At 48.3% G+C, this 27,692-nt stretch overlaps 1 protein-coding gene across 1 annotated transcript; it reads right to left on the reverse strand.

Annotated features, from left to right (window-relative positions):
• Positions 1–135: 135 nt before the first annotated feature.
• Samd4b (sterile alpha motif domain containing 4B) lies at positions 136–26,902 on the reverse strand. The gene is made up of 12 exons (XM_015496872.2): positions 26,416–26,902; positions 15,669–16,139; positions 9,259–9,498; positions 8,652–8,761; positions 8,409–8,495; positions 7,316–7,655; positions 6,155–6,240; positions 5,584–5,702; positions 4,429–4,627; positions 4,133–4,256; positions 2,045–2,128; positions 136–1,838 (listed from the first exon to the last, which is right to left on the reverse strand). Exons 1-12 carry the CDS (start codon positions 26,609–26,611, stop codon positions 1,810–1,812), a joined length of 2,085 nt encoding a protein of 694 aa, XP_015352358.1. The 5' UTR covers positions 26,612–26,902; the 3' UTR covers positions 136–1,809.
• Between the last annotated feature and the right edge of the window lie 790 nt (positions 26,903–27,692).

The following is a 27,692-nucleotide window of genomic DNA, read 5'->3' on the forward strand; positions in this document are numbered from 1 at the left end:
GACAGAACCAGCCAGGGAGAGGTGAGGGTCCCATGAGAGGGACACCCTACTGATTCCAAAACGAGGTGGCCCATCCATCCCACTTCCTGTGGCTAGTGGGAAGGGGGCTGGAGAAGCCCTGGGAGCTTGAGGGGAATGAGCAAAGGCACAGAAACATGGAGGGGCCGGGGTGGGGACTTGCATAGGTTGATGAGTGTGCAAGAGGTACATAAATAAACCTGACACCCCACCCAGCCCGGCACTGGGAGAGGAGGTGGGAACCTGGAAGCAGGTCCCCAGGGCCACTCTATCCCCTGGCTTCTTCCCCCTCCCTGGGCTCAGAGCGGAGGGAGGTGCACAGACCAGGAGGGTAGAGGCAAGAAGGTCTGGGGAATGGGCTGATAGTGCACAGGGAGGGTGGTGGTTTTCAACTTTTTTTTCTTTTTTTGGTTTTTTGTTTTTTTCCCAACATTTTGTATCTTTAATAACATACACAATGGTTACCAGCCATATTCATAACAAAAGTTATTCATAAAATGTATCTAAAAATAACATTTTTTTCCTTTTCGGTGTGAAAAGCTTGAGAACGTCCCAGTGAGAGGGGTAAGTTTAGGGGGAAGAGGAGGTTGGAATAGGGGGACCCTGGCTTCCCCACAGTATGAACCCCCAAATCCCCTCCCTCCACCTGAGCCCCAGCACAAGCCCTCATCAGGAACAGGGACCAGAGGGTCTATGTGACTCCGGGGCTGGGATGCACCTCTGGATTATGATATAGTGTTCCACTTACATGAGGTCATGACATAATGGGGAATGGGAAAGGCTGAAAGAAAAGTGGGGTGCGGCGGGGAAAATAAACAAAAACCAAACAATCCCCTTTCCCGTATTCCTAACCCCCAAGTCTTTACCAACCAGACCTGGGAGTAAAGAAGGGTGTGTACTGTTGGGGGAAGGGGACGTTAAGGCAACAGACTTCCTGACCTCACCGCTGCCCTGGCTGCCCACCGTCAACCTCTGCATCAGAGAAGCCAGGGCTGGGGGAAAAAGGGAAGGGTGAGGGGGGCTGGAGGAGTGGGCTCTGCCCTCTCCACTCAAAGTTCAGGCTCCCCCACCACTATCTTGGCTCAAAGAGAGGCTTGGGGATTCTAAAAATGACAGGGAATGATCAGACAGAAAAACCGTTAAGAACTATATAAATATGTATCTTAAATAGGCCTAAGAAATTAATTGTAGAGAACCTCTGATAAACAGGGCAAGAGGAGGTGAGAGGAATGTGGTTCCTGTCCTTAGGGAATGATGGGAATGGGGAAGGGCAGACAGTGGAGAGGGGAGGAAGAGCACTTCCTCTCCTCACTCCTTTTCTCCCCAGCTCCTCTCCAGTAACATCATGGGGAGGGGTTGTCAACCCTGCTCATTGGTCCCTCAATATCAAAGGTTTCTGAGCAGGCTCCACAAGGTAGCGGTCAGTTTGTCTGGGAGTCTGCTCCCTTGGGGAGGGACAGGTGATCAGCAGTCTGGAAGAGGCAGGGTTGGGACAGGCCCAGGTGGGGGATGTGGGAGGGAAGATGGGGCAGGCACTCTGACCAGTCCCTGCCCCTTTGATCCTGGCAGCCCCCTCTGACCCCTGGCCTCAGCAGAGATCCCTCAACGGGCCTGGGAGTGAGCAAGGCATGTGCCAATGTTAAACAAAAGTTAAAAGGGTGAGAGAGTAGAAAAATATTAGAATGTATAGCTGAGCCAGCCCACCCTCTTGCTGCCGCAGAGAAGCCCGTTGGGGGTTGGCCCCCGCCCGCCGCCCGGGGAGCCTATGGGTGCGCTGGGCTGTGGGTCCCGTCAGATGGTGGAGGTTTTGTCTGTCCCATCTGTGACAAGAAAGGAGGAAGGGAGGAAGATCAGGAGCTGGCAGGAGGCCCAAGGAAAGGCACTCAAGTAGCCTGTGATCCCAGGCAGGCCCTCCCTGGAGTCTGGCCTCCCCTTGGGACCCTTAGGATGACTCTGAGTTGCTCAGTTTCAGAGATGGAGACGTTGGGTAGGTGGGAGCTGGGTCAGGGAAAGAGGAAATGCTCACCACCCAAGGCGTGTTCTGTCATGCTCAGACACAGAGACTCCAGGGTGGGATTGATCTCCAGGTCAGGCCCAGGGACCGGGCAGTCTGGGAGGGAGAGAGGAGAACGGAGGTGGTGAGAACTGACTGGGTGGATACGAGAGCCAGGGCGACAAGAGACAGAAACAAGCTCCCAAAGCATGCATTCATATGGATGAAGGACATGACTGGGAGGAGGGAGGAAAGGGTGACAGGCCTAGGGTGGTCACAGAGTAGGCAGGAGACACAACAGTAAGGACAAAGACTTGGCAATGCAAAAAGCTGGACTTGCAGACAGAGGAAGTGACTGAAACTGAGGGAGCTTTCCTGGAGGCCCCACACAGGCTGTGACTAGTTTGGACATAGATGACACCATGCCTTGGTCAGTCTGGGCACCTGCCTTAGACACTGGGCAGACCCATGCTCCCTGACTGGTGACTTGTTCTCTGTATCTGGTGCAAAGGCTAAATTAAAACTCTTCCCTGTTCCCACTCGGACTTGCTCCTTTGGATAGGAGCAGGTGGGAAAAAATAGGACAGCAGCCATGGAGCTTGTCCTCAAACTGCTTCCCCAAAAGGTCCTCATATTATAGCATGTGGGCAGTAGCCAGGTCCCCGGGCAGACCTGACCCCACGCTACACTACTTAAAATCTTTTCTCAGCTCTTTGCTGCCACTGCTGAGCTTCTGACCTGAATTCAGAGAGCTGGCTCCCATCTCCAGCCTCACTTTTCATCCCCAGCCATCTAAACCCTGAGCTCAGGTCCTAGCAGACTTGTCACACAGGCTGATACTGATGAATAAAAAGATGGGAATAATATTAGAGCTCTAATATTATTTCTAATAGAGTAGAGCCTAATATGCAGGTGGGAGAATTAAATTTCACAGTGCAGGAAAGCTTTCTGACAGAGCCTTGCACACAGCATACTAGGAAAAGTTCTTATTTTTTGCTCCTATAGTTTATCCAACCACTCACTTAACATCATTTATAGATGGCTTCCATGTGCCAAGCCCTGTGCTAGAGTGAAACTATGGGGGTTCCCTGGCTCCACAGGTGGCAGTTTGTAGCATCTCATAAATTAATAATCCCCCTGTCATCCCAGCAGCTTGGGAGGCTGAGAAGGAGGATTGCAAGTTCAAAGCCAGCCTCTGCAAAAGTGAGGGACTAAGCAACTCAGTGAGACCCTGTCTCTAAATAAAATACAAAATAGGGCTGAGGATGTGGCTCAGTAGCCCCTGCCTGACTTCAATCCCTGGTACCTGCACCCCCCGCCCAAAAAGAATCCTGATTAGTTGGATATGGTGGTGAATGCTTGTGATTAAAAAAAAAAAAAAAAAAAAAAAAATTCCTATTGATGCCACAGTTAGGTCACCTATAAATCTAAGATCTCTTCAGGGCATCATCTGTCTGCAGATGACCCACCAGTGCTCAGCAGTGGGCCAGCCAAGGTGGAAGAGCCAACTCCACCATGTTCAGCAAGGAAGGGACTGTGACTGTGTATTCCTGATCTTTCTCTTGCCCACTTGACCCTCCTCCTGACCTTGCATCTCCAGGTTGGCCTCTGAGCACAGGTAAAAGCCCTTCTACTCCAAATTCCCTTTATAGGTAGAACCTCATCTAAGAGGTGGGGCCTACTGGCTCTTTTGTGGTCACTGGCCTCTGAAAGAATGCAAGGGGCTGATTAGCTGATACAGGACTTCCTTCCACAGCAACCTCACACTTTAACCTCTCATCCCTCAACCTCTTCCAAAATGAGTGTTTAATGATCCTATGAAGAGACAATAACCGTAAGATCATTGCACAAGACATGGAGGTAGAGTGTTGGTAAGTGGTAAGAAAAAAAGGTAGAGGTAGAGAAAGAGAGAAAGCAGGACTTCAGAGATAAAACTGAAACAGAGGGGGAAAAAAAAAAACACCTCTCTCACAACAGTGGAGGAGATGGGTACCGAGAGATGGGAAGTATGGAGAGAAATGCTCACGCAGTCGGGAAGGAATAAGGAATGTAAGATCCAGAGAAGAGAAAGGCCAGGCGAGGTGGTTGGCAAGGTATAGTCCCAAAGGTGGGGTACCTCACCTGGAGGGAACATGAGAATGGCCTGGGGTGACGAGTGGACTGGGAGCGAGTGGGTTCGCTGCACGGAGCTGCGGCTCTGACTGGGCATGCTGTTGCTGCCTCCAGGATTGGCAAACCACAGGTTCTGCATAGGACATGGGAGGATAACAGAGAGGGTGAGTGAGGAAAAGGCCCAGGTGTGAGCTGACAAAAAAGGACCCTCCCCTTTAGTGGGGCCCAGGTGCAGAGTCAGAATATCCCAGACACCACCACTCCAACCCCAGTAGTACCAGGGCTTCCACTTCCTGCAGGCTCACCTGTCGGCCCTGGCCCCCGAGGCTGGGGCTGGTGAGGGCATGTCGAGGGGAGACACCCCCAATGCCCGAGGGGCTCAGGAGACCCATCCTGCCAGGTGGGAGGGCCCGGGGAGGCATTGGGAACTGCCGCTGGGTCCGTCGGGCCACCCCCATCCCCACAGAGCCAGCTATGGGGAGTGAGTTGGAGCCGAATGCCCAGCTGTGAGAGAAAAGGCAAGCTGTTAGCTTAGGTGGATGGGGCCCATTGGTCCACCCCTCCTTCAACTTCCTCCACAGCCCCAATGGGTCGGATACAACATGACTTGCTCTGAGCAAGGATTCCCTGACAACATCTCTGCATCACACATTTCTATCTCCTCCTGACACAAGGGTACTCCAAGAATAGAGACTGGGAGTATGAAAAAGTTTCCTCACTGTTCACTCAGAACAATTATCTAACCTTTGTTTCAAGAGAGAGATTTCTGCTATTTGGTACAAGAATGGACTTCCGGGCTAGAGCTGTAGCTCAGTGGTGAAGTGCTTGCCTGTCACATGTGGGGCACTGGGTTTGATCCTCAGCACCACGGACTTTAGAGCCCACTGCACACAGGTGAAGAGGAAAATGTAGAGGGAAGGGGCCTGCTCTCTAGACACATACTATTTTTTGCCAGTTCAGTATCTTAATTTTTTTGGTGATGCTACAAATTGAATTCAGGGACCTCTGCATGCAAGGCAAGTGCTCTACCATTGAGCTATGCCCCCAGCCTTTGTATCCTATCCTGGTAACAACACCCTTGTATTCTTTCCTTTTCTTTCTTTTCTTTTCTTTTTTTTTTTTTTGGTACTAGAAATTAAACCCAGGGGTGCTGTAGCACTGAACTACATCCCCACCTCTCCACCCCCAACTTTTTAAAAATGTTGAGACAATGCCTAAGTTATTTAGGGACTTGCTGCTTTGCTGAGACTGGCCTTTACTTGCAATCCTCCTGCCTCAGCCTCTCAAGTCACTGGGATTACAGGAATGTGCTACAGCACCTGGCTCATTCTGATTTTCTTCTAAGAAAGTCCTTCACTGGGTGATTTGAATAAATACAACCAGGATCCCAGCCCAGACACATTTACCCCTCTAGGCACCTATCTGCCAATCACAAGGGCCTAGGGAGAGCACCCGCCTACCCCTTCTGCTGCCGGTAGTTCTGCATGTCCAGCGCGGCTTTGCGCGGGAATGTCCGGAGGAGCTTCAGCACTTGCTGTTTCCAGGACAACAGTCGCTTCTTCTGTGTCTCTGTGAAAGCCTAAAATTGGGGGAGGGAGGGTTGCTTCTTTGATACCTGTCCTCCATCCACTGCTTAGGTGTTCATGCTTGCCTGCTCTGTGCCAGGAGATGCTAGACAGAGGTGGCTGTGCTCACGGAGCTCACAGCTTAGCTGAGGGAAACACATGCAGTGATAACTGTGTAGTCACCCCTCCCAGTGAGGGCGTAGAGCAGGAGGCACCAGAAACCCAACTCCGCAGGAGCAGTAGGTTGAGGGTGTCTTTGGGTCCCCATACAAATGTCAAAACAGAACTGAGGGGTTAGCAGTAGGGAAGGGACTGCTTCTGATAAGACTCTTAAGAAAGAAGCCTCTGCAGCCAACACTGGTAAGCTGAGGGCGTGGGGAAGGGGTGGATGCTAGAATGTTGGAATGCTGTCCTCTGAGAGAGGAAGCAGCTTTTCTCTTCCTGGGAGCCCTATAGAGGGCATTACCTCATGAGTCAGGCACTTTTCGATGAGCTGGAGGTAACTGGTGATGTTCTCCTCGTCTGGTCGGGACACCAGCAGCTGGGTGCACACTGCAGGACACAGGAAAGAACAGGAAGTTAGCTTTCAGCCTCCCCAGTCCCAGCCAGCTGGTGCAGGAAGAGGAACAGGAGACGTGGGCTGGATAAGTCTCCACTCAGATTACCTGGGTTATTGTGAAAAATATATAATTAAGCACCTATCACAGTGCCTGGCACAAGACAGATAGGAAGTCAATAATACCTCATTTTAAATCTTCTATGTGTCTTCTTGGCAATGCTGGGGATTGAACTCAGGGCCTCACACATGCTAAACAAATACTCTACCACTATGTTACATCCCCAGCCCTTTCTATACTTTGAGACAAGGTCTTGCTAAGTTGCTAAGACTGGCCTTGAACTTTTGATCCTCCTGCCTTAGCCTCTGAAATAGCTGGGATTATAGGTGTGTGCCACAACACCCATTTTTAATTTTTACACAGCAATAATCTTGTTAATATGAGCATTTTTAGCCTGAGAAACTGAAGGCCCCAAAAGATTGAGTCACTTGTCCCAAGACCACAGAGCTCTAAATAAAGATCTGGATCCAAGTAGGAGGTCTGTTATGCCATGCTATCTCAGGAAAGGTTAAATCTACCATGAGATTCATTGTCCTCATCCCCTGGATGTTTGTTCACCCTTTACTGCAGGCAGTCTCCTCTGACATGCTGTCCCGCTATCAGCCCAAGCTTGCCCAAGAGCAGGAACCTTGCCACCCTTGACTGTGGAAAGCTGATACTTTCCACAGTTTTATACCCCCCAGAAGGCTTTAAAAAGCTCTGTTCCCAGCGCTTTTCTTGAATTTGACTCCTAATGCTTGATTGAGTTCACCTGGCTTTCTGCCTCAGGAGTTTTGGCTTGTTGTTGTTTTTGGTATCAGGGACTTAACCTAGAGGTGCCTAATCACTGAGCCACCTCTCCAGCCCATTATTTTGAGACAGGGTCTTGCTAAGTTGCTTAGGGCCTCACTAAATTGCTGAGGTTGGCTTTGAACTTGCAACCCTCCTACCTCAGCCTCCCAAGCCACTGGGCATGTGCCACAATGCCTGGCTTGCCTCAGGATTTCGAGCTAGGCCTTAGCTGGCCTTACCTTTGCCCATCACCCGTGTAAACTGGCTGGGGATGTCTCCGTCAGCAACGGGAGCCGGCGCTGGCTCGCTGCCATCAGTGGGAGCTGGAGCTGGTGGAGGGGGATACTTCTCTGCAGCCGGAGGGTCCTTGGCCTCAGTGCCCTTGTCCGTGCCAGGGTGGGCTAGGGGAGGCTCAGCACCTGGCAGCAGCGGCTCCCCCCGGCCCCCATCCTTGGCAGTAGGGGTGGTAGTGGTAGCAGCCACAGTAGCCTGAAGGACACTGTAGGCCTTGATGGGGGTGATGATGATCTGCTGCAGCTCCTGTAGAGCATTCCGCAGATTCCCACCTTCTAGCACATCCTGCATGGGAAGGACACAGTTGGGGTCACATATAGACCTCACGGTGAGACAAAAAGAATGTTTACACAAGTGGGGCCAGATGGCTTGGAAAAGAAAGGGTGGCACTCTGGATTCGTAGAGAGGGCAGGTAAGGGCGAGGGCAGGTAAGGGCACTGCCAACACACATGCAGACAGGTACATACTTGTATGCACGTGTTCCCTCTTCCCCTTGGCGTGGAGGCCCACAGAACTCAGGAGAAGGGAGTCTAAAGCTGGGGTCTCAGGGATCCAGCCAGGAGGAACCAGAGATTCAGACCAAGACACAGGGTGGCGGGGACAGAGGGCAAGGAGCAGGGAAAGGGAGAAAAGGAAGGCAAACAGGCTGATGCAGGAGAGTGAGTGGGTAAGAATCAAATGGAAAGAGAACACACACAGACACTCTCCTTCACCAGACAGACAGATCAGTCAGAAACGGAAAAACAAAAGGAAAAAGAAGGGGCGGCATTAGAAGAGACCTTCTGGAATCACAAACCAGGGCCAACAGGGAGGGAAGCCTCTTAACAACTAGCAAGGGAGCCCTTTGATGCCAACTTGCATATGGACCCTAGAATCTGGCTCCGAAAGGTTGACGCCACTGGAGGTGAGATCTAAGGAGAGGGGAGGCCCAGAGGAGAGATGGCTGGGCAGCTGGCAGCAAGGCGGACCCAAAGCCTTTGGTCTCCTGGTCCCATTAGGTAGCCACTGGACTTGGAGATTGGGATATCAGGTTCTCACCTTCTCTAGGGACTTGAGGACACTCTGCCTCTCACGCAGCTTCTGGATACTCAGGGCTATCTTGTGGCGGGCACCTTTGGTGACATTCTACAATAAGGACAGAGAGAGACAAGAAGCTGGAAATGGGAGAGTGAAGTAATTGGCAGTGTCCCAAAAGGACCAAAGAGACAGGAGGCTTGGGTTGTAGGGGTAGTGCCAAATGGTACTGCCCCCGATACCTCCATGAAGTTCCCTCGGCTTCACCTGTGACTCCAGGTGCTGCTCAGTCAGTGTCATCATCTCCTCGTAGCTCATCTGTGAGAAGAGGGCTGCATATTTGTGCAAACGGAGGCTCTTGAGCCACGAGGGCACATCTGTAGGAAAGGAGGGAGAGAGGTAGGTCAGGAATTTGGTGACCAGACAGGGGGAGGCTTTAGGGAGGGACCGGGCAGAAACTATAGGCAGTCTTAAGAGCTCCAGAAAACTAGGAGGGGGTGGGATCATAAGCTACTTCTTCATCTACTCAGCAGGGACCTTTCAGGTGCCTCCCCTGGGTAGGACACCTGACCCTTTAAGACGTCAGGATGACCTCAATGACTTCTCTAAACATCTTCCTGGAACCTCTATCAGTTGCCTGTCCTGGTAGCCTTGTCAGATAAAACTGTCGAGGGTAGGGGCTCCTTCCCCATCACACCAGGGCCTACGAGGGGGGGGGTGTCTCAGCTCTGTCTTGAACCCAAAGTATAGGGACTATCTACTTCTCACAGACCTGTCCCCTCTTCAGGGAAGGCAGGTGACAGGCAGAAGTTTTCTGTCCTCTAAGCTCAGTGGAAGCCCTAGAGCGGGGCCTGGTTCGCCCTCCTTGTTGTACCTTTCATACCACTGCCGTCCTCCTGGAAAGTGTTCCGGCTGGAGCCCTGCTCCTCCGTCTGCTCACTGCCAGAGGAGGCCACGCTGCTCTGGGGCGAGAGGGGTGCGTGGTCGGGCGTGGTGAAAGCAGCCCGAGCACCGAGCTCCTCTGGACTTGGCCACTCACCAGGGGCCTGAGGGCTCGTAGGGATGAGTGACATGGAGCGCTTCAGTGGGCTAGGGTGGATTTGGCAGGGGAGACCTGGCCAGAGAGGGAGAAGCAAGAGGTCAGGCTTGGGTATCTGACTACAAGAGACCATGCCTTCAATGCTGTGATGGCACTCAGAGCCACAATCCTCCAAGGGGAAGGGACTGTGGGGTCCAAGAGATACCCACCTACCAGATACTGAGCATTCCTTCACCCAAAGCCCAACTCCCTGGCAAATGGTCAGCCACTTCTCTTGACTATCCCCATTCCCTGCTAGGCTAATCCAGCCGCAGCATATGTGGCTGGAAATTACTGCCACAGCCTCCTCACTGTTTTTTTTTTTCCTTTTTTTTGGTACTGGGGATTGAACCCAGGGGCATTTCACCACTGAGCTACATCCCCAGCCCTATTTATTTTTAAAATATTTTTATTTATTTATTTTTTTAGTTTTCGGCGGACACAACATCTTTGTTTGTATGTGGTGTTGAGGACTGAACCCGGGGCGCACGCATGCCAGGCGAGCGCACTACCGCTTGAGCCACATCCCCAGCCCCCTTTTTATTTTTTTGAGACAAGGTTTTATTAAGTTGCTTAGGGCCTTGTGAAATTGCTGAGGGCTGGCCTCAGAAACTTGCAGTCCTTCTGCCTCAGCCACCTGAGTTGCTGGGATTACAGGCGTGTGCCACCCTACCTGTCTTGTCTTCATTCTTGCCTCTTACAGTCCCCCTTTCCCTCCAAGTAGCCACACTAATCCTTTAAAAAGTACAAATTCTGATCAAGATGGTTCCCTGCTTAACTTCATGTGGGTCCTTCATGGTGAAAACAAAATTCAAGCTCTTCCACATACCTAGAAGGTAAATAAGCCCCTGCTCACCTCTGACCTCTCATCTCCCACACTCAGCCCTTGGTTCAAGTCTTTGTAGCTTTCACCTCTCCTGGATCCCCATTTGCCCCTGGAAAACTCAAAGTCTGTTGTAAGGGATTCTTGTGTGTGTGTGTGTGTGTGTGTGTGTGTGTGTGCGCGCGCGCACACACATGCGTGTGGTGTTGGGAACACCAGGCCTCACACACACATGCTAGGCAAGCACTCTACAGAGCCACATCCTTAGCCCTGAACTTGCTCTTTCTTCTTGTGCTTTTAATCTTAGCTGTTGGCTCCCTCAAGTCTCATCTCAAGTGTCACCTCCTCTGGCCTACATTGAACATTCAATCTTAAATAACTGCCTCCCCAACCCTTAATCCCAATTACTGCCTTATCTTCTTGCAGCACCTATTACTACCTGAAATGATCTTATCTAATTATTTGTTTACTTGCTTATTACCGAATCCCTTGGCTGGAATAGAAGATTTGTGATAGCAGGGACTTGTCCTCTCTTAAACAGCATTCTATCCTTAGCAATTATAGTGAGGGCGTAGCCCAGAAGAGTTGCTTCATTAGTACTTAGAGATGGATAAAGTATGTGCTCTGAGTCATGTCACTGGGCCTCACATCTCTGTTTTTTCTCTGTATTGAGCCCAAACTGGCCACCCATGAGGTCTGGTGGCTGAAGGTAAACCCAGGGGCCTCTTCCATAGGACATTTCACACTCTCTTGTCCATCCTGTTTCTGAGGTAAACAGGGTGATCCAACATTTTTTTGTTTTGTTACTGGGCACTGAAGTCAGGGTGCTCTACTACTGAGCTATATCCAGAGCCTTTTTCATTTTGAGACAGGGTCTCAGTAAGTTCCCAGTCTAGCCTTGAACTTGTGATCCTCCTGCCTAAGCCTCCCAAGTTGCTGGGATTACAAGCCTGCATCATTGCACCCAGCTACCACTTGACTTTTTTTGTACTGGGGATTGAACCCAGGGGTGCTTAACCACTGAGCCACATTCCCAGCACTTTTAAACTATTTTATTTAGAGAGAGGGTCTTACTAAATTGGGGCCTAAGGTGATGAGGCTGATTTGAATTTGCAATCCTCCTGCTTCTGCCTCCTGAGATGTTGGGATTACAGGTGTGTACCACCACACCAGTGATTTTTAACTATTCCCAAAACAGGAGGGGATCACCACAGGCTCTCCTACATAGCTATGTGCCTTTTCCCACTGCCCAGCCACTGCTGTCCCACCTTCTCCACCAGCTGCTTTTGTCTCCACACTTCATACAAGCAGCCTTTCTGCAGCTGCCTGGTGATGATGTTTGCGGCTCTCCTCACTAGCCAGCCCCAGGCAATGGACTGGGGGCTTGTGGATGACAGGGACCCGCCCGATCATTTCTGCAAGCCCAGGATTAGGCACAGGGCATGACACACAGAAGTGCTTCAACAGTTTCATAAAGGATAAAAGGATGTTAAGGGGACCAAGATGCCCTTGACACAGGGAATTCTGAAGCCTCTCCCAAGTTAGCTGAGAGCAAAAGAAAAGTAAACAAAGCTAAAAAGCCTGGGTAGGTAAGGACATCAAGGCCCAGGAAGCTCATGCCCTTTGCTCCAGTTCCCACAGGGAGTTGAGAGGCAGAGACACGGAGCCTGGGCCTTGCTTTCAATGGAAAGGCTGGGGTTCTTGCCAGTGTTCCACTGACACCCAGTCCAGGAAGGAGGGCCAACCTGGTTGGTGCAGGACCCAAAGCACCTTCTGTCACTATCTGGGACAATACTGATGCTCATAGCCATGAAGTCACCTGAGGGAGTGGGCAGTTCACGGGCTAACCCATAAGGCCAACTCAACCTGTCCCTGACAAAGACCTCTGGGATCTTCTACTTAGGGTTTCCTCCAAGTCTCCAGACTCCTTTGGCCTTAGTTTCTGCTCCACTTGGGACTTCTAAAGAAAAATGGCACACTTTGGGCCTGGGGGGTTGGAGAATCTCAATAGAGGCCTTTGTGGCTGTCTTGGTGTCTCTAGCCTCCTCCTTCCTCTCTTCTCAGCCAAGAAGGGGGCAGGCGAGGCTGAGAGGGCAGGAAATTATTCTGATTGGCATGACATGTAGTTCCTGAGGAACCCTGCTTGGCCCTGCATTGGGGTGGAGAGGCTGGCCACAGCATGAGAATTATAAAAACAGGAATGCTGGCCAGAGATCCAGGGCCTCATACTCTCCAAGAAACCCTGGTTTGTCCTTGGCAGCGCCCCAAACCCACCCTGCCTGCCATCCCAAGCCAATCCTTGCTTCCTACTCAAAAATATTTTAATGGTTTCCTGTTTCCTGCAACTGCCTGAAATCCAAAAGCTTGGTCTTGTCCCCCTGCAAGACTGTGGCCCTAAGACCTAAGTTCAAATCTTGACTCTGCCACTTTTGAACTGTGTGCTCTTCGGCAGATCACTTCATTCACCCCTCTGCCTCCATTTCCACACAAAGTCCATAGCACAATGATAGGAACATGGTAAACATAAGTATCTACTACTGCTATTACTAATGTAAATTCATCACAGCCATACTTGCCATATGCTGTCCCCTCTGTCACTCCTGTGCCTTTGATTCATGCTGTGCCCTCTGTGTGGAATGCCCAATTTTTTTCTCTTTTGGTTCAAGCCCCTATTCCAACACTAGTCTTTAAAGTTGCTGGGGAGTTGGGGTTGGGGATGTAGCTCAGTGGCTGAGCATTTGCCTAACATGTGCAAGGTCCTAGGTTTGACCCTCAGTACTGCCAAAGGGAAAAACAGAACCAAAAACCTGCACAGATGTGGAGAGGTTACCCTGCATGGGTGACCTATGAGGTCTGAGCATAGATCTCAAGAGGGTCACTTCTAGGTGAAGGAAACATAAGACAGTAATTCAGAGTATAAGCTCTGGAGCCAGATTGCCTACATTTAATTTCTAGGTATACCATCTTGGGCAAGTGACTTCACTGACTCAGCCAAGTTTCTGAGTTTACAGATCTAGAGTTCTTAGAACAGCTCCAAGCAGTTGTGTATGTTTGTTTATACATATGTATATGTGTGTGTGTGTGTGTGTATAAACTGTATATAAAACTGTATTTATTTTTTGCACTGGGGGGATTGAACCCAGAGGTGCTTTACTACCAGTCCTTTTTATTTTAAGACAAAAGTCTTGCAAAGTTGCTTAGAGCCTTGCTAAGTTGCTGAGGCTGGCTTGCAATTTACCATCCTTCTGCCTCAGCTTCACAAGTCTCTGGAATTACAGGTATACATTACTATGCCTGGCAGCGACCAACATTTTTAAACCAGAATTATCATTATTAATATATTCTCCCAACAGGGATCCAGGAACTATGGTGCTCTAAGACTGGAAAAGGAGGTCCAAGGCATCTCAGGTTGCCAGAATTCCCTGGAAATGCCCTCCTATCTTTCTCTCTTCCCAGGTTGTTACAAGTTCCTAGGCAGGCTGACCAAGACATCAACATTAACTGTGGGGAAAATAGCCTGGGCGGGGGGTAACTGATGTGCACATGGTACCAGAGAACTGGACACTCCTGGGATTACAGGATTCGTCCCCTCTCTACTGACACTTGTGACATTCCACAGCAGCTCTAACCAGTGCCTGCTGAAGGGGGCTGGCCACCCTGAGGTTGAGTCATGGTCCCTTGCCTCAACTAGGATCATGCCATGTCACCATGACTTAGAAAAGCCACCCTACCCTCTCTTACCCTGTTCATTTCGACCAACATTTCAAAAAGGCACTGCCACGCCACCTCCCCCTGCTCACCCAGCCTCCAGGGCGCTTATTAAGAGAGACTTTCAAGCCCACTTAGTTGGCAGGACAGCACAGTGGTCAGAGGCCGGCTCTGGCATCAGAATGGTTGGGTGTGAACCTTGGCCAGTTCCACCACTTGTTCTATGTGCGACCTTGAATATGTGACTTTGCTTTTTTGAGTTCCAGTGTCCTCATCTGTTGAATGGGACTAATGATATGACTGTCATGAGGATTAAATGAGATCATATCTGAAACAGTGTTTATTCAAAGAATGCCCAGGAAATAAAATTGACCAAATTATATTATGTGCATGTACCAGTATGTCACAATGAATTCCAGTACTGTGTATAATTATGCACACACACGCAAAAAAGAGTACCTAGCAGTCAGTGCTCAAAAACATTACCTAGTATTACTAATGCCTTGCAGCAGGAATATGTCTCTTTTCGTGTGGTACTGGGGTGAACGAGGGGTGCTTTCCCCGTCACCACCTTTTTATTTTATTTTTTGCAGTCCTGCAAATCCAGAGGCACTATACCACTGAGTCCCATCTGCAGCCCTTTTTATTTTTTGAGACATGGTCTCATTAAGTTGTTGAGGCTGGCCTCAAATTTGTGATTTTGCCTCACAAATTTTACAGGCACATGCCATCATGCCTGGCTCCCATCTCCCACCTTTTAAACTTTGAGATAGGGTCTTTCTAAGTTGCTGAAATGGCCTTGAGACTGCAATCCTCCTACCTCGGTGTCCCAAATAGCTGAGATTATAGGCATGTGCCACCACAAGTGGGAGTTATATCTTACATTAACAAACAAACAAACACAAAAGATATCTAAGAAGAAAGACTGTAAGCAAGACTGTAAGCTAAAGGTAGCTCACTGCAGCCAGTGAGCTAGAAGGGCCTCAGATGATGGTGTCTACTCCTCTTCCAGGGGGTCACAAATTCAAGGTGGCGGAGGCCAGGTACCAGAAATGCTCAAAGATGGTTTGGGTCAGTCAGAGGTAGGCTGCAGCACATGGGCAGAGTTTAAAGCAGGTGGCTGATATTCAGTTTCCTCTCCTATTATTGCTGCTGCTGAGAATACAGGCCTTGAGCTGCCAGATCTTTGGACTTCTCAAGAGAAGTTGGAAATTCGATTTTAAGGGGAAAAATCTAATATCACTAAATTAATAAATTAAGCAAATTTTATGTTTTGAACTGAGGACTGGAGATTGAACCCAAGGTGCTTTACCTCTGAGCTACATTCCCATATTTTTTTTCTTTTTTAAAAATTCTAAAACAGGGTCTTGCTAAATTGCTGAGTCTGACTTTGAACCTATGATCTTCCTGCCTCAGTCTCCTAAGTCACTGGGATTGTAGGCATGAACCACCATGTCCAGCCTCACTAAATTTATGTAAAAACACAAAACCAAAGTGTGGATTCAGTGATATGTCTGTAGGTCCAATTCGGCTCTGGGAGTGCAAGTTCCCAACCTTTGTACTACTTAAAAAAGCTGAGGCCCAGAGAAGTTATGGGAGTCCCAAGGCCACAGAATGAGTAAAGAGAGCCCAGTCTGGCCATTTTCAGGCATGGCCTCCTGCAATACCCCCTCACCTGTATTTGCATTGCTCCCAATACTGTTGATGGCTGGCGGCACCGAGGTGGATGGGTGGAAGGGCACATGTCCATTTTCCCGGGGTGGCTTGTCCTGCCAGCCTGGCCCTGCCTCTCCAGGGCCCAGCTCTGCAGTCCCCCCCCACTCATCTGAGCCCTGGCGTGAGTGGTAGGAGGGTTCTGGCCGGGTACGGAAGCCACTAGCCAGCCGCTCTTCCAGGTGGCTCAGCCAGAGGGCCAGCGCATTGCGGTCCTCCAGTGTGGTGGCTGGGTGGATGAGGGCATAGGAGAGCAGCTGGCGGCTCTCCTCAATGAAGGCATTGCTCTCAATCGAGTAAGCCAGCACTTTCTGCAGTAGCCTCATGTACTCCGACTTGGCCTCCGTGTTGCCTGGTTGAAGCAGAGGGAGGTGGGACAGCAGGAGGGACACCACCTTCTCTTTGGACTCCTGCTGCCACTGGCTGACGATGGCTACAGAGGGGATAAGAAGAAATGTCAGGAGAGTCTGGGTGGAAACAACTACAAACCCAAGAATCCACTGTCTACTCCCTCAGTTCTAATCTCCTCCTCTCCTTTCTCTGTTCATGCTTGACCTTGTCTCTCATGTCTGAGTCACACACACGTACATACAAGATTGATTGATCTTCCTAAACTTCACTAGGATGTCATGTTCCTCACCAGGAGTTTTACAATGGCACCCTGCACCAAGACTTACAGCCCAATATCACCTTCATTTTCCAGGGCACTCCCCATCTATTCCTCCAGATGAAGACTCAGCTAGAGCATATTCCCATCTTCTCTGGGGCTCTCTAAACCCTACATTCATCCAACCTTCCGCAATCAGGCTGAGATTTGAGGCTTTAGCCTGCAGCAACCTCTTTCCTTCTGCCCAAATTCTATATCTTCTTCTTCTTCTCTTTAATGACACAAATAAATAAATAAAATAATATGGAGCACTTCAAGATTTTGGAATTGCTCTTGAGTGGGTCTCAGACTAATTTTCTGTATTGTTCCAATTTTAGCTTAGTTCTGTTAAAGTGAGCACTAAATTTGATGTCTTTTAGAATGCCTAAACCTATCCTCCTCCAGGAAGACTCCCCTGGCTCCTCTGTGCCAGGGTCATCTTGACCTCTCCTTTCATTTCATATCTGAGAACCTGAGTAATGAGCCAAGGTTTCCCCATCACCCAGAAGGGAGCACCCTAAGAATAAGGCCCCAGGCTGGCAGCATAAAGGAGACTTTGGGAAGGACCCACTGCAGGTCTGACTGTCCCCCTCAAAAACCTTGTTACTCTGTGATTAGCTAAACAAAGTAGAGGATGGAGATGACGCTGAAAAAGGACAAAGAACACCAATACTTGGAAAGAAGAGATAGTGTTCAAGGATCAAGGCCAACTCACTCTTGGGCAACTGGGTTCACACCTGTAGTCAAGATGATGATTCACAGGATGATGAGAAATGTGCTAATGGTAGGATCCTGGAAGGAGGCAAAGAAGCTGGCGCTAAGTGGACAAAACTAAGATCCCCAAAGAGTGGATAATGAAAATGAACAGGTAGAGATATGGCTCATGTCACTTCACTGCTCATCAACCATGTAACTTTGGGAAATAGCAGCCCCTTTCCTGAGCTCTGCTTTGTCTTTAGAGGGGAACTCAGAATTATTCCTGCCTGGTATGGCTGCTAGGAATTGAGACCACAGAATAAACTAAGTCCTTGGGAAATATTATTATTATTTTTTTTTTAACTACTGTTATAATTTGGTTCTGGAATGTCCCCCTAAAGGTTCATGTGTTAAAGGCTTGGTACCCAATGCAGCAATGTCCACAGGTAAGGTTCCTGGGAAATGATTAAAGTCATGAGAATTCTGACCTCTGATGGGGTTCACAGCGGAGGGCACTATTAGGTGGTGGTGGGAACTTCAGGAGGTGGGGTCTAGTTGGAAAACGTAGATCACTGGGAACTAGTCTGGAAGGGTATATCTTGCCCCAGGCCCTTCTCTCTCTCACTTCCCCTCTACCATGGGCAAGCAGTTTTACTCTACCATGTCCTCTCTGCCATGATACTCTGCCTCATCACAAGCCCATAGCATAATGGAGCCAGATAATCATAAACTAAAACCTCTCAACCTGTGAGCCAAAATAAATATTTTTTTCCTCTAAGTTGATTTTCTCAGGCACCTTGTCACAGCATCAGAAAAACTAGCACAATTAGTATTATGGGTAGTATACTTTACAATGGCTCCTTCCTTTTAATACATGGATTGTAAAAGCACAATCCAATCTTCTATCTTAGGAAACAGAGAAGCTGGGAATAGGCATGCATAAGGAAACCTAGGCATCCAAGGGTCTTTCAATGCAAGTTTCTTAAGCCTTAAGATTCCAAGACTGCCAGGTGCTTTGGCTTACGCCTGTAATCCCAGCAATTCAGGAGTCTGAGGCAGGAGGATTGCAAGTTCAAGGCCAGTCTTGTCATCTTAGTAAGACCCTGTTTCAAAATAAAAAATATAAAGGGCTGGAGAAGTAGCTCAGTGGTTAACGCACTCCTGAGTTCAATACCTAGTATGGAGGGAAGAAAAAATCCAAAGGCCTCTTCTTTCTTCTGCCCATAATGCAGGATATATACTTGGTTCCTTGCATAGAAATTTGAAAAGTGTCGCTTCTGCAACCCTCTTTCTTAATGAATTGCTTAGAAATCTGTGGCCTGGAATTCCCATTAACTTCTAATTCTATTTAAATCTGTAACCCCAGGAAAATGAAACACTCAATTCCCAATTCCTGGCTATGTAAATCGTGCATTTTCTTGGCCTGGCTCTCTCTGCTCCAAGCTTCCTAGAGAAACCCTGTTAAAGTACCCAGAAATTCATCCATTTATTCATTTAAGGTCAACTCATGCTATGGCCATAGCACTACCCCAAATTAATAACAGAATTAATACTATCACCATTAAAAATACGGTAATAACAACGGATAACATTTATTGAACATTTGCCATGTTGCCACTATATGAACAGTATGACTGGCTTTCATCCCCTCCTTTGTCCTGTTTTAGCATTCCCATCTTCCAGATAAATAACATTTGGGAAGGTGAATTCACTTCCCCCAAGTGACAAAGCTAGTGAGTGACAATACCATGATCTGAACCCAGTTCTATCTGCCTCTGGAATTGAGAAGAATTTTCACTACAACCTATTTCTCTGATGTGGACTCTCCCTTCTTCCCCTTCCTTTCCCTGGCTGGCTTTCCAGATTCCCGTCAGTAACTGCCACTCAAAGTTAGGAAATTGCATCCCCTCTATCTTCATTTGAACCAGCGCCCCATGACCACAAGACTGTCTCCCCAGGCTACCTCCACATTTAAAGATCATTCCAAGATGGGACAGGCCTTCCTAAAGTTAGGGAATCTAGTCTTTCCTGCTCTCCCACCTCGATCTGGCACTCACTGGGTCACATGATAATGAACTTCTCTAGCACCCACCATTCCCTGATATAGTCCCTAGCTTTGGGTTCTTATTTATTTATTTTGGTACTAAGGATTGAACCCAGGGGTGCTTAATCACTGAGCAACATCCCCAGCTCTTTATTTAGAGACAGGGTCTCACTGAGTTGCTAAGTGCCTTGCTAAGTTGCCGAGGCTGGTTTTGAACTTGTGATTCTCCTGCCTCAGCCTCCTGAACCGCTGAGATTACACGTGTGTACCACTGCGCCTGGCAAGTTTTCAGTTCTGGATAAGACATATAGTGCATAATAATAGGGACAAAGTAAAGAATTTGCATCCTAATCGCAGCATGCAGCAATGTTGCCTGGACAATATGCTTCCTCTCTGTAAAACAGGGATGACAGGACTACTGAGAAGATTCAGGGAGGTGATGCATATAAAGCATCTGAAAGAGTCTGCCCATAGTAAACTCTCAGGATGTGGCTCAGTGATGGGTGTTTTTCTCCCTTCTCCACCAGCACAGTCCCTTCATCCCTACCCTGACATTCTCAATTGCTGTTGTTTGGGCCTTACAGGGTAGCCAGAGGCATCTGGGACAGAGAGGCCTTGTCTAGTCCCTCCCCCACCCCAGAGTACTGCCAGGACCCCAGGGCTAAGGGACACAGCTTCTCCTCTGGTACTGCCAGGGGACGTGACAGAACAGCCCTAAGGGTTGGGTTCAATGAAAGACCTTCTTCTACTGCCCAGAAAGGGGAGAGTGGTTTTGGACGAATGGAAGCTGACCCTGAGGAAATGTGTGTTCATGTGTCTGAGTGGTGGTGGTGGTGGTGGTAAGGGCGGGCCTCCCATGACTGGGAAGCATCAATGAGTACTGGAACTAGTCCAAGGAATTTGTGCAGCCTCAGGCCCCTTGGGGTGAGCCCAGCTGAGGCTGCAGATGACGGGTGGGGATGGAACCTCTAGTTTCCTGCCCAGATCAGAAAAGTCTGGCCCCAAGTACAGGCACATCAGGGGCCCAATGAATACCTGCCCAATTGAACCCAGATGGTCCGGGAAGGTATGATATTTCCGTGTGTATAATGTGCCCTCGCTAGGCTCCCCCAACCTCATGTTACCTAGCAGAGCATACTGAATGAAAACACATATTCAAAAGGCAAACTTGTCTGGGTTCAAAATCCAGCTATAACTCCAAGACCTAAGTCAACACCACTGTGAGCCAGTCCTTTTACCTCTCTGAGCCTTGGTCTCTTTTGTCAAATGGGGTTTATAAAAGCCCTTGTTGCCAAGCGCAGTAGCGTTATGCCAACAGCTGTAATCCCAGCAGTTAAGGAGGCTGAGTTAGAGGATCGCAAGTTTAAGGCCAGCCTCAGCAAAAGCAAGGCGTTAAGCAACTCAGTGAGACTCTGTCTCTAAATAAAATACAAAACAGGGCTGGGCATGAGGCTCGGAGGTCAAGTGCCCCTGAGTTCAATCCCCGGTACCACCTACCCCTCAAAAAAGCCCTTGTCACTTGGTTATAAAACGAAGGAAACAATCATGCAAAGCACCTGGCATGTGTGATGCTCAGTACATTTGACTATTACTGTCACTGCTCCTGGTTGGAGATCTAGAACCATGTTGTTTCAGGGCTGGGGAGAAGTTCATTTAGGAAAGCACATCTGGGACTCCCCGTAAGATTCCTAATAGGGGTGGGGAATTTCATACAGTTATTTACCAAAAACAGACAGATCTCTGGTTCCTTGGAGCTAGAGGCACAACAAGCAGTGATGAAATTCTGGAGGTGGGTGGATGGGGGAGGGGGCTGGGGAATGCCATGACGCCAAGAGCTGCTTCTCACCAAGCTGCAAATCTGGACTCCACAGGCATGGAGAGAGCAAGGGAGGCTGTGTATGAGTGCCTGCCTTGGCACGGTGGCCACAGGGCAGGTCTGGCCAGGTGACCAGAGCTAAGTAGGTCATAACCCTGGGTCCTGGCAAATCACAGGAGCCAAATATATCTTTTGAGAACTACTGTAAGAGCCAAACCATTTTTATGTGCTGGGCTGTCGCAACCATTTTGGAAGCCTCAGGCACCAGTCAGAGGGGCTAGGGTTTGGCTCCAAACATCACCCTAGCTCACAAAGATATGAGGGAGGGCCAAGGGGCTCACATTTTTGTTTGATGAACTATGTCAGTAGAGTCTGAAAGGGGAGGGTGGAGGCATCAGGACTGAGCCAGTCTGGTGACTCACTTGTCATGGCCCCTCCTGACCTCAGTTTCCCCACCCAGACCCAGGGAGCCAAGGAGGAGGAGCTTAAACCTGCTGGATTTGGGAACTGACTCAGAAGAGATGAGGTGGGAAGAAAGGCAGGAAATGTGGCCCAGGATGCTACAGAATTAGGACGGAAGGGGAAATTCAGCTCCCCTGGCCCCCATTCCCCACCATCCTCCTGTCCATGAGACTTCCCTTCTAGTCCAAGGCAGCATCAGGGAAAGGAGAGTGCCAAGATTACTGTTGTAGTTCCAAACAGAAGGGAATACAGGAGAAGGAACAAGGATGATGATGAGGGGACACCTGGGTCCTTCCCCCTCTTCCAGAGCTCTGGAGTATTACTTTTCCTGAATATTGCCTCAGGTCCTGTTTCTACGAAACCAGCGTGGGGTGCTGGAGATAGATGACTTCCATATATCCTCCTTGTCCCTAGGGGGAGAGCCTAGGCTGTACCCCCCACCCCAACTTTCAACAGGTCACATTCCTTACCACATTCTTAGGCTCACCTAGAATCAGCATCAGCAAGTGTCAAATCGTTCTCCATTGGGTCAAACATGAGTCACCTAGGGAGCTTTAAATCTCTAAGGGCAGGACCTATGCCTCACATTATTTTTAGGAAGTTTCTGGGGGACTGTGACCTGAAGCCAGGACTGGGACACTTTCTTATGTTGGTTTCTCTGTGCTCCCTGCCCTATCTGTGGACGAGATAGGCATGTAGGCAGCTCTGACCCAAACCCAGGGACTCCCTGGAGAACTGAAGGAAGAGGTAGGGTTCATCAGGTGGGACAGAGACAAAACCAAGAAAAAGGCAAGAGATCTACACCTTATTCTTCAGGCCTCCTGCTCTGAAGGGAGCTGAAGAGCTACGGAAGGGCTTTAGTCCCTGTAATGGGCAGCTCTTAATTGGAGACTAGTGGGCCAAATGAACTCAGGATTTGGTTAGTGGGGTATGTGTGCACTTCTCTGAGAAAGCGAGGGTCCATCCAGTAAAATTTGGCAGGGGGCAGTGCTGCAGACTGAATCCAGGGCCTTGCACATGCTAGATGAGTGCTCTATTACTGAGCTATATCTCCAGTCTGCATTAAATAATAAGAACTATTGCTCTAGGGCTGGGGTTGTAGCTCAGTAGTAGAGCGCTCACCTAGCATGCGTGAGGCACTGGGTTTGATCCTTAGCACTGCATAAAAATAAAATAAAGATATTGTGTCCACTTATAACTAAAAAATAAATGTTAAAAAAAAAAAAAGAACTATTGCTCTAGAATGTACTGGCTCCCAAAGAAAGTAGTATGCTTGGCTATGTTCTGCCAACTTTGACACTTTTTTTCAGAGCCTAAAGATGTACCTCAAAAGTACTTAGAACAACCCCCTCATTGACTAGATAAGGATCCTCAGACTCAAGAGCAGTATGAGTTTATGGTAGAGCTGGATCTAGAACTTTGATGTGTTATGCTTCATAACAAGTTCAATCACCCAGCAGGGCATCATCTCCCATAGTGACTGGTCATCAGAAAAATTTGAGTATTTTTCCCCACGACCATCCTCTCAGGGTGCTCATTTAGTGAGTCTGGGGGGACAGTGAGGGCCAGGAATCTGAATTTTTAAGTTACTGCCCATCCTGGGGGATTCTGATGATGATGCAAGTTGGAAACCCAAGTGAATGGAAAGGCCAATAATGAACAGAGGAAAAGAAATAAGGGAGGAGCAATTTCTCCCAAGAGACAAATAAGGTCACGCTCTACTCCCATCCTGGTGGGCTTTCTCCCTTTCTTCGAAACAAGGTAGGCAGAACTGCAGCCAAACATACTACTTTCTTTGGGGGCCCCCAAACCTTCTTTTAGATTAACAGTCCTTTTAAAAAAAATTTTTTTTTAAGTTATAGACAGACACAACACCTTTATTTTATGTGGTGCTGAGGATCGAACCCAGCGCCTTCCACATGCGAGGCGAGCACTCTACCACTGAGCTATAACCTCAGCCCCAGAATAACAGTTCTTAATATTTTAATGCAGGAAGGAAAGAAGCAAGCAAACCAGTCAGTGAGCACATCAAGATTGGAGTAGAGCTTGATTTGATAGAGAAACGATCACAGGTAATTTCTTTCCTTTCCCTCTCTTCCCTCCTGTAGGTTTTCATTACTCCCCTAACCATGTAAGTATCAGCTTGTTATAAAAATTCTTACTGGGCAGGGATAGTGGCTCAGTGGCAGAGCACTTGTCTTGCCCATGTGAGGCACTGGGTTCAATCCTCAGCACCACATAAAAATAAATAAACAAAATAAAGATAAAACAAAACAAAATTCTTACCACCTGATATGGGGATATAGAGAAAGGCCTTGATTCATGTACTTGTCATTCAATTTATTGCCCAGCAGTTCTCAGCCCTGACAAGCCATTAATAACAAGGCATATAAGTATGTGCTGAATATGGAATGGTATGAAATTATTTTGATAAGTGAACAAAGCAAACTGGTTAATACACATATCTGGCTATATCTGTTTAAACAACTTTTTTAAAAAATTTCTTTTTTTTTGTAGTTGTAGACGGACAGACTGCCTTTATTTTATTTGTCTTTTTTTACATGGTGCTGAGGATTGAACCCGGTGCATCACATATGCTAGGCAAGCGCTCTGCCCCAGCCCTTAAAACACCTTAAAGCAAGAAGGAGAATAAGTTTGTAGCTATATATGCACAGAATCCATCTCATAAAACATAATACAAGAAGGTGGGAACATGGGAGTCTGAAAAGAAGACCTCACTTTTCATCTTCTGCATGGTTTGACTTTTACTACAAGTTCTGAAAACAAAAGCAAAGACTGAAAATGCTCTTGAATATATCAATAGCAATAAGCAACACTAGCGGTTCTGATACGCAGACAAAAATTGGTACCCAAAAATTATCCAACTGCCTTCATGGATGAAATGGTAGAAGGTTATGTGACAAAGCTGTATAAGACATTAGCCTGTCCCCAAAAAGCCCCCATGCTGACAACAGGGTCTTAGCACAAACTCCTGCCCCTGGTGCTAAAGAGGGGAGCCCTCCCTAGTAGGGAGGCTGAGTCTTGTGCCTGCTGCAGCTGAGCTGGGTTCTTGCTGCTCTGTCTGCCAGTCTGGGAATTAGGCTGATATGGCTCCTGGTCTAAGTAACTGCCTTCCCCTATAACCACTGCACTTCTGTGACTTACACATAAAAATGCAATAAGAAATAGGGGCTGGGGATGTGGCTCAAGCGGTAGCGCGCTCGTCTGGCATGCGTGCGGCCCGGGTTCGATCCTCAGCACCACATACCAACAAAGATGTTGTGTCTGCCGATAACTATAAAAAAATAAATAANACAATACCTGTCTCTTATACACATCAGATGTGTATAAGAGACAGATATATATATATATTTTTTTTTTTTTAAAAGAAAGAAAGAAAGAAAAAGAAAAGAAAGAAAAAAGAAAGAAAGCTGACTATTGCTAAGATGGGTGGGCCTGGGGAACCAAGGGAGGCCAGGCAGCTCGATGCTCTCCAAACTCCAATATTAGAAGCCCATGCTGGTTTCCTCACCTTTAAACACGGGATAATAATAGTACCTACAAGACTGGTTGTGAGGACCAACTGAATTACTGACAATAAAAACAACAGCTGACTGTCACTGAGTGTTTACCACATGCCAGGCACTGTTCTAAGAGCTCTACACGTGTTACTCACTGACTCCTCAAAAGTATTCTAAAAGGTCAATATAAGTATAATTTTGACTTTAAGATGACAGAATTGAGGCATGGAGAGGTTAAATTACTTGGTTACATGGCAAGTGAAAACTGTAATTTAAACCTAGACAATGAGAATTGAGAGCCACCAGAGAACACTGCTTTCCAAGTTAATAAATAGAAAGTAAAGGGTACTTGGGGACAACCCTTTCAAGACCCCTCCCTTGTGGGACCTTTGCTTCCTTTCTGTTTCAAAAATAAATTCTATTACTTTGCTCTAAATAAATTTAAAAATGGCACCTCCTTGATGTATACTCAAAAAAAAAAAAAAAAAAGAGTCCTTAACTTGTAAGGGTTCAATGTCAACTATGATTGTGAAGAAGGTGGGATGAGTGAGGATGACTAATTAGGACAAACTGCATGGAGCCCCCTGTCCCTCTCCTAGCTAACTTTTGGGTATCCACTGCCCTCCCTCTTCTCCGGCCTCCATCTCTCACTGGTCAGTGGTGTCAGCAGCTCTCTCTTCAGCCCTTTGGAGGCCCAGAAGGTTAGAAAGGCTTTAGCAGTGGTACTTGAGGTTGTTCTCTGGCCTTACTCCTATCTATGACTGGGGGCCTAGGGACTGGTTCTAGAGAAGCCTGGCTCTCTTATCCCAATGCCAACGTCTTAAGACATGGAGTGCCTCTCTCCAGGAAGCTTAAGGATTGGAAATACAGAACTGTATCTAAATTCCAAACTCTCTTGAAGCTATTTATGTCTTAAGTCCAACCTACCCTTGGGGATAAAAAAATAGTGTAGATGACTTACGAATTCTGGAAGAGTTCTAAAATTCCCTCTCAGAGTTGTTGTTTTGAGGACGGGGGAACTGGCGATTGAACCCTCTATCACTAAGCAACATCCCTAGCTCTTATTATTTTGAGACAGGGTCTTGCTAAGTTTCCCAGGCTGGCCTCTAGCTTGTGAACCTCCCGCCTCAGTCTCTGGAGCCACTGGGATTATAGGTGCCATCATACCCAGCTTGATGTCCTGGAGCTTGAAAAATAAATTATTGCTTACTTTCTATCCCTCTTTTCATAGGTAATGACTTTAGTCTGTTCCTTTCAGCTGCCCACACAAGCAACCCTACACGATTCTTTCTCGGTTAGGGGTTTGCCATCCCATTGAGAGTCTCCCATTCCACCCTGAGGATATCTGGCAAAAAAGCCCCAGGAGAGCCAAGATGAAGGCTTGGGAGGACAGAGACTTCCCAACTCCCAAAAGCACAGAACACAAATTTCTTAGCACCATTACTGACTGGCCTTCTTGGGCATCTGACATCCATTCCAGGTCACCCTCCTAATTCACTCCCATCTCTAGGGGCAGAGACTCACCAGCACTGTTGGCCTCCGACTCCAGCAGGTGGATGTCATTGCAGTCCGCCAGCGAGTGCTCCAGGCAGAGCTGCAGGAAGCGGGCTTGGGTACGGGTGACCCGCTTCAGAAGCGACAACAGGGCCACTGTCTGCTCACACTCATTCCAGCCCTTGAACCAGCCAGCGAGGATGCCCACCTGGTCTCGGAACATCATGGTGCCAGGCCTGGGGCCAGGGTGGGGGGGACGGCGGTGGCAAGGGCCAGCGCCGTCACATGGTCTCGGCTCTGGGCTCCTGTTACCTCTCCCCTGAGGGCCAGGGCTTGAGGACGTTCCCTGGCGTGGTGGCAATGGGTGGTTAGGGGAGGAGGGAGCCTGCTCACATGGGGGGAGGTCTTGGTCCAGCCACGCCTCTCCAGGCTCCTGGAAAAGGAAGCAAAGGGATCAGAGAGAGCGAAGGGGCCAAAGCTGTCCAGGAGAGTGTGGGCTGAGGAGGTACAGAGTCCCATGCCTTCCTCTTTCAGAGTACTTGTTCGGAGGAAAAAGATGAAGCCAACTTCAGATACTAAACCAACTTCCTATCAATCTCCAGGTCCAGAGAAAAGGCACTGGCACTCACAGACCCCCGCCCCGCCCCAGACACTAAGGAGAAGATGCTACGCCTCATACCGGGTTGCCAGAGGGCCAAAGGAGGTGGAGTTAAAGCAGAAAGTAAGTTGGGAAGATTTTTCAGAAAAGGAAAATAAGACAAGCTTCACATTATCGGGAAAGATCTGAATTAATGGAACATGACAAAGAAGACATGGGACTCTGAGCACATCTCCTAACCTCGCTGGTCATTGACTCCTTCCCTCTGAGAGCTGGAACCAGTGACTACTCACATGCTGGAAGGACCCTAAGGGCTCCATAATTACTTTAAGCCAAAACTTACAAGGCTTGGTCAGGGGTGAACATGGGATGGTGACCCCATGGAGATCTCAGGAATACAGACAGCTATTTAGTCCCTAACTGGCTGGGTACAAGTCAGCCCTTGGACATGGGCAAGAACAGTCTTTTTCAAAGATTATCAACAGGCTGAGGAAATCTCACCCTCTTCAACCCAGCTTTCCTACTCTGGAAAACATACATATCTGATCTCTAAGATACTACCTATCTCTATACAAGGTAAATTCCTCCCAGAACTCTTCTTCATTCCTCTGAAGTTTGCTTCAGACTCAAGTTCTCTAGGTTGGAAAGTCCTCTTGACTTCTAGAACACCAGCCTGCCATCCAAACCCCTGAGAGCCAAGAGTACACCA

The sequence above is a fragment of the Marmota marmota genome, unplaced genomic scaffold (genome assembly GCF_001458135.2).
Source record: "Marmota marmota marmota unplaced genomic scaffold, marMar, whole genome shotgun sequence".
NCBI classification, from domain to species: domain Eukaryota; kingdom Metazoa; phylum Chordata; class Mammalia; order Rodentia; family Sciuridae; genus Marmota; species Marmota marmota.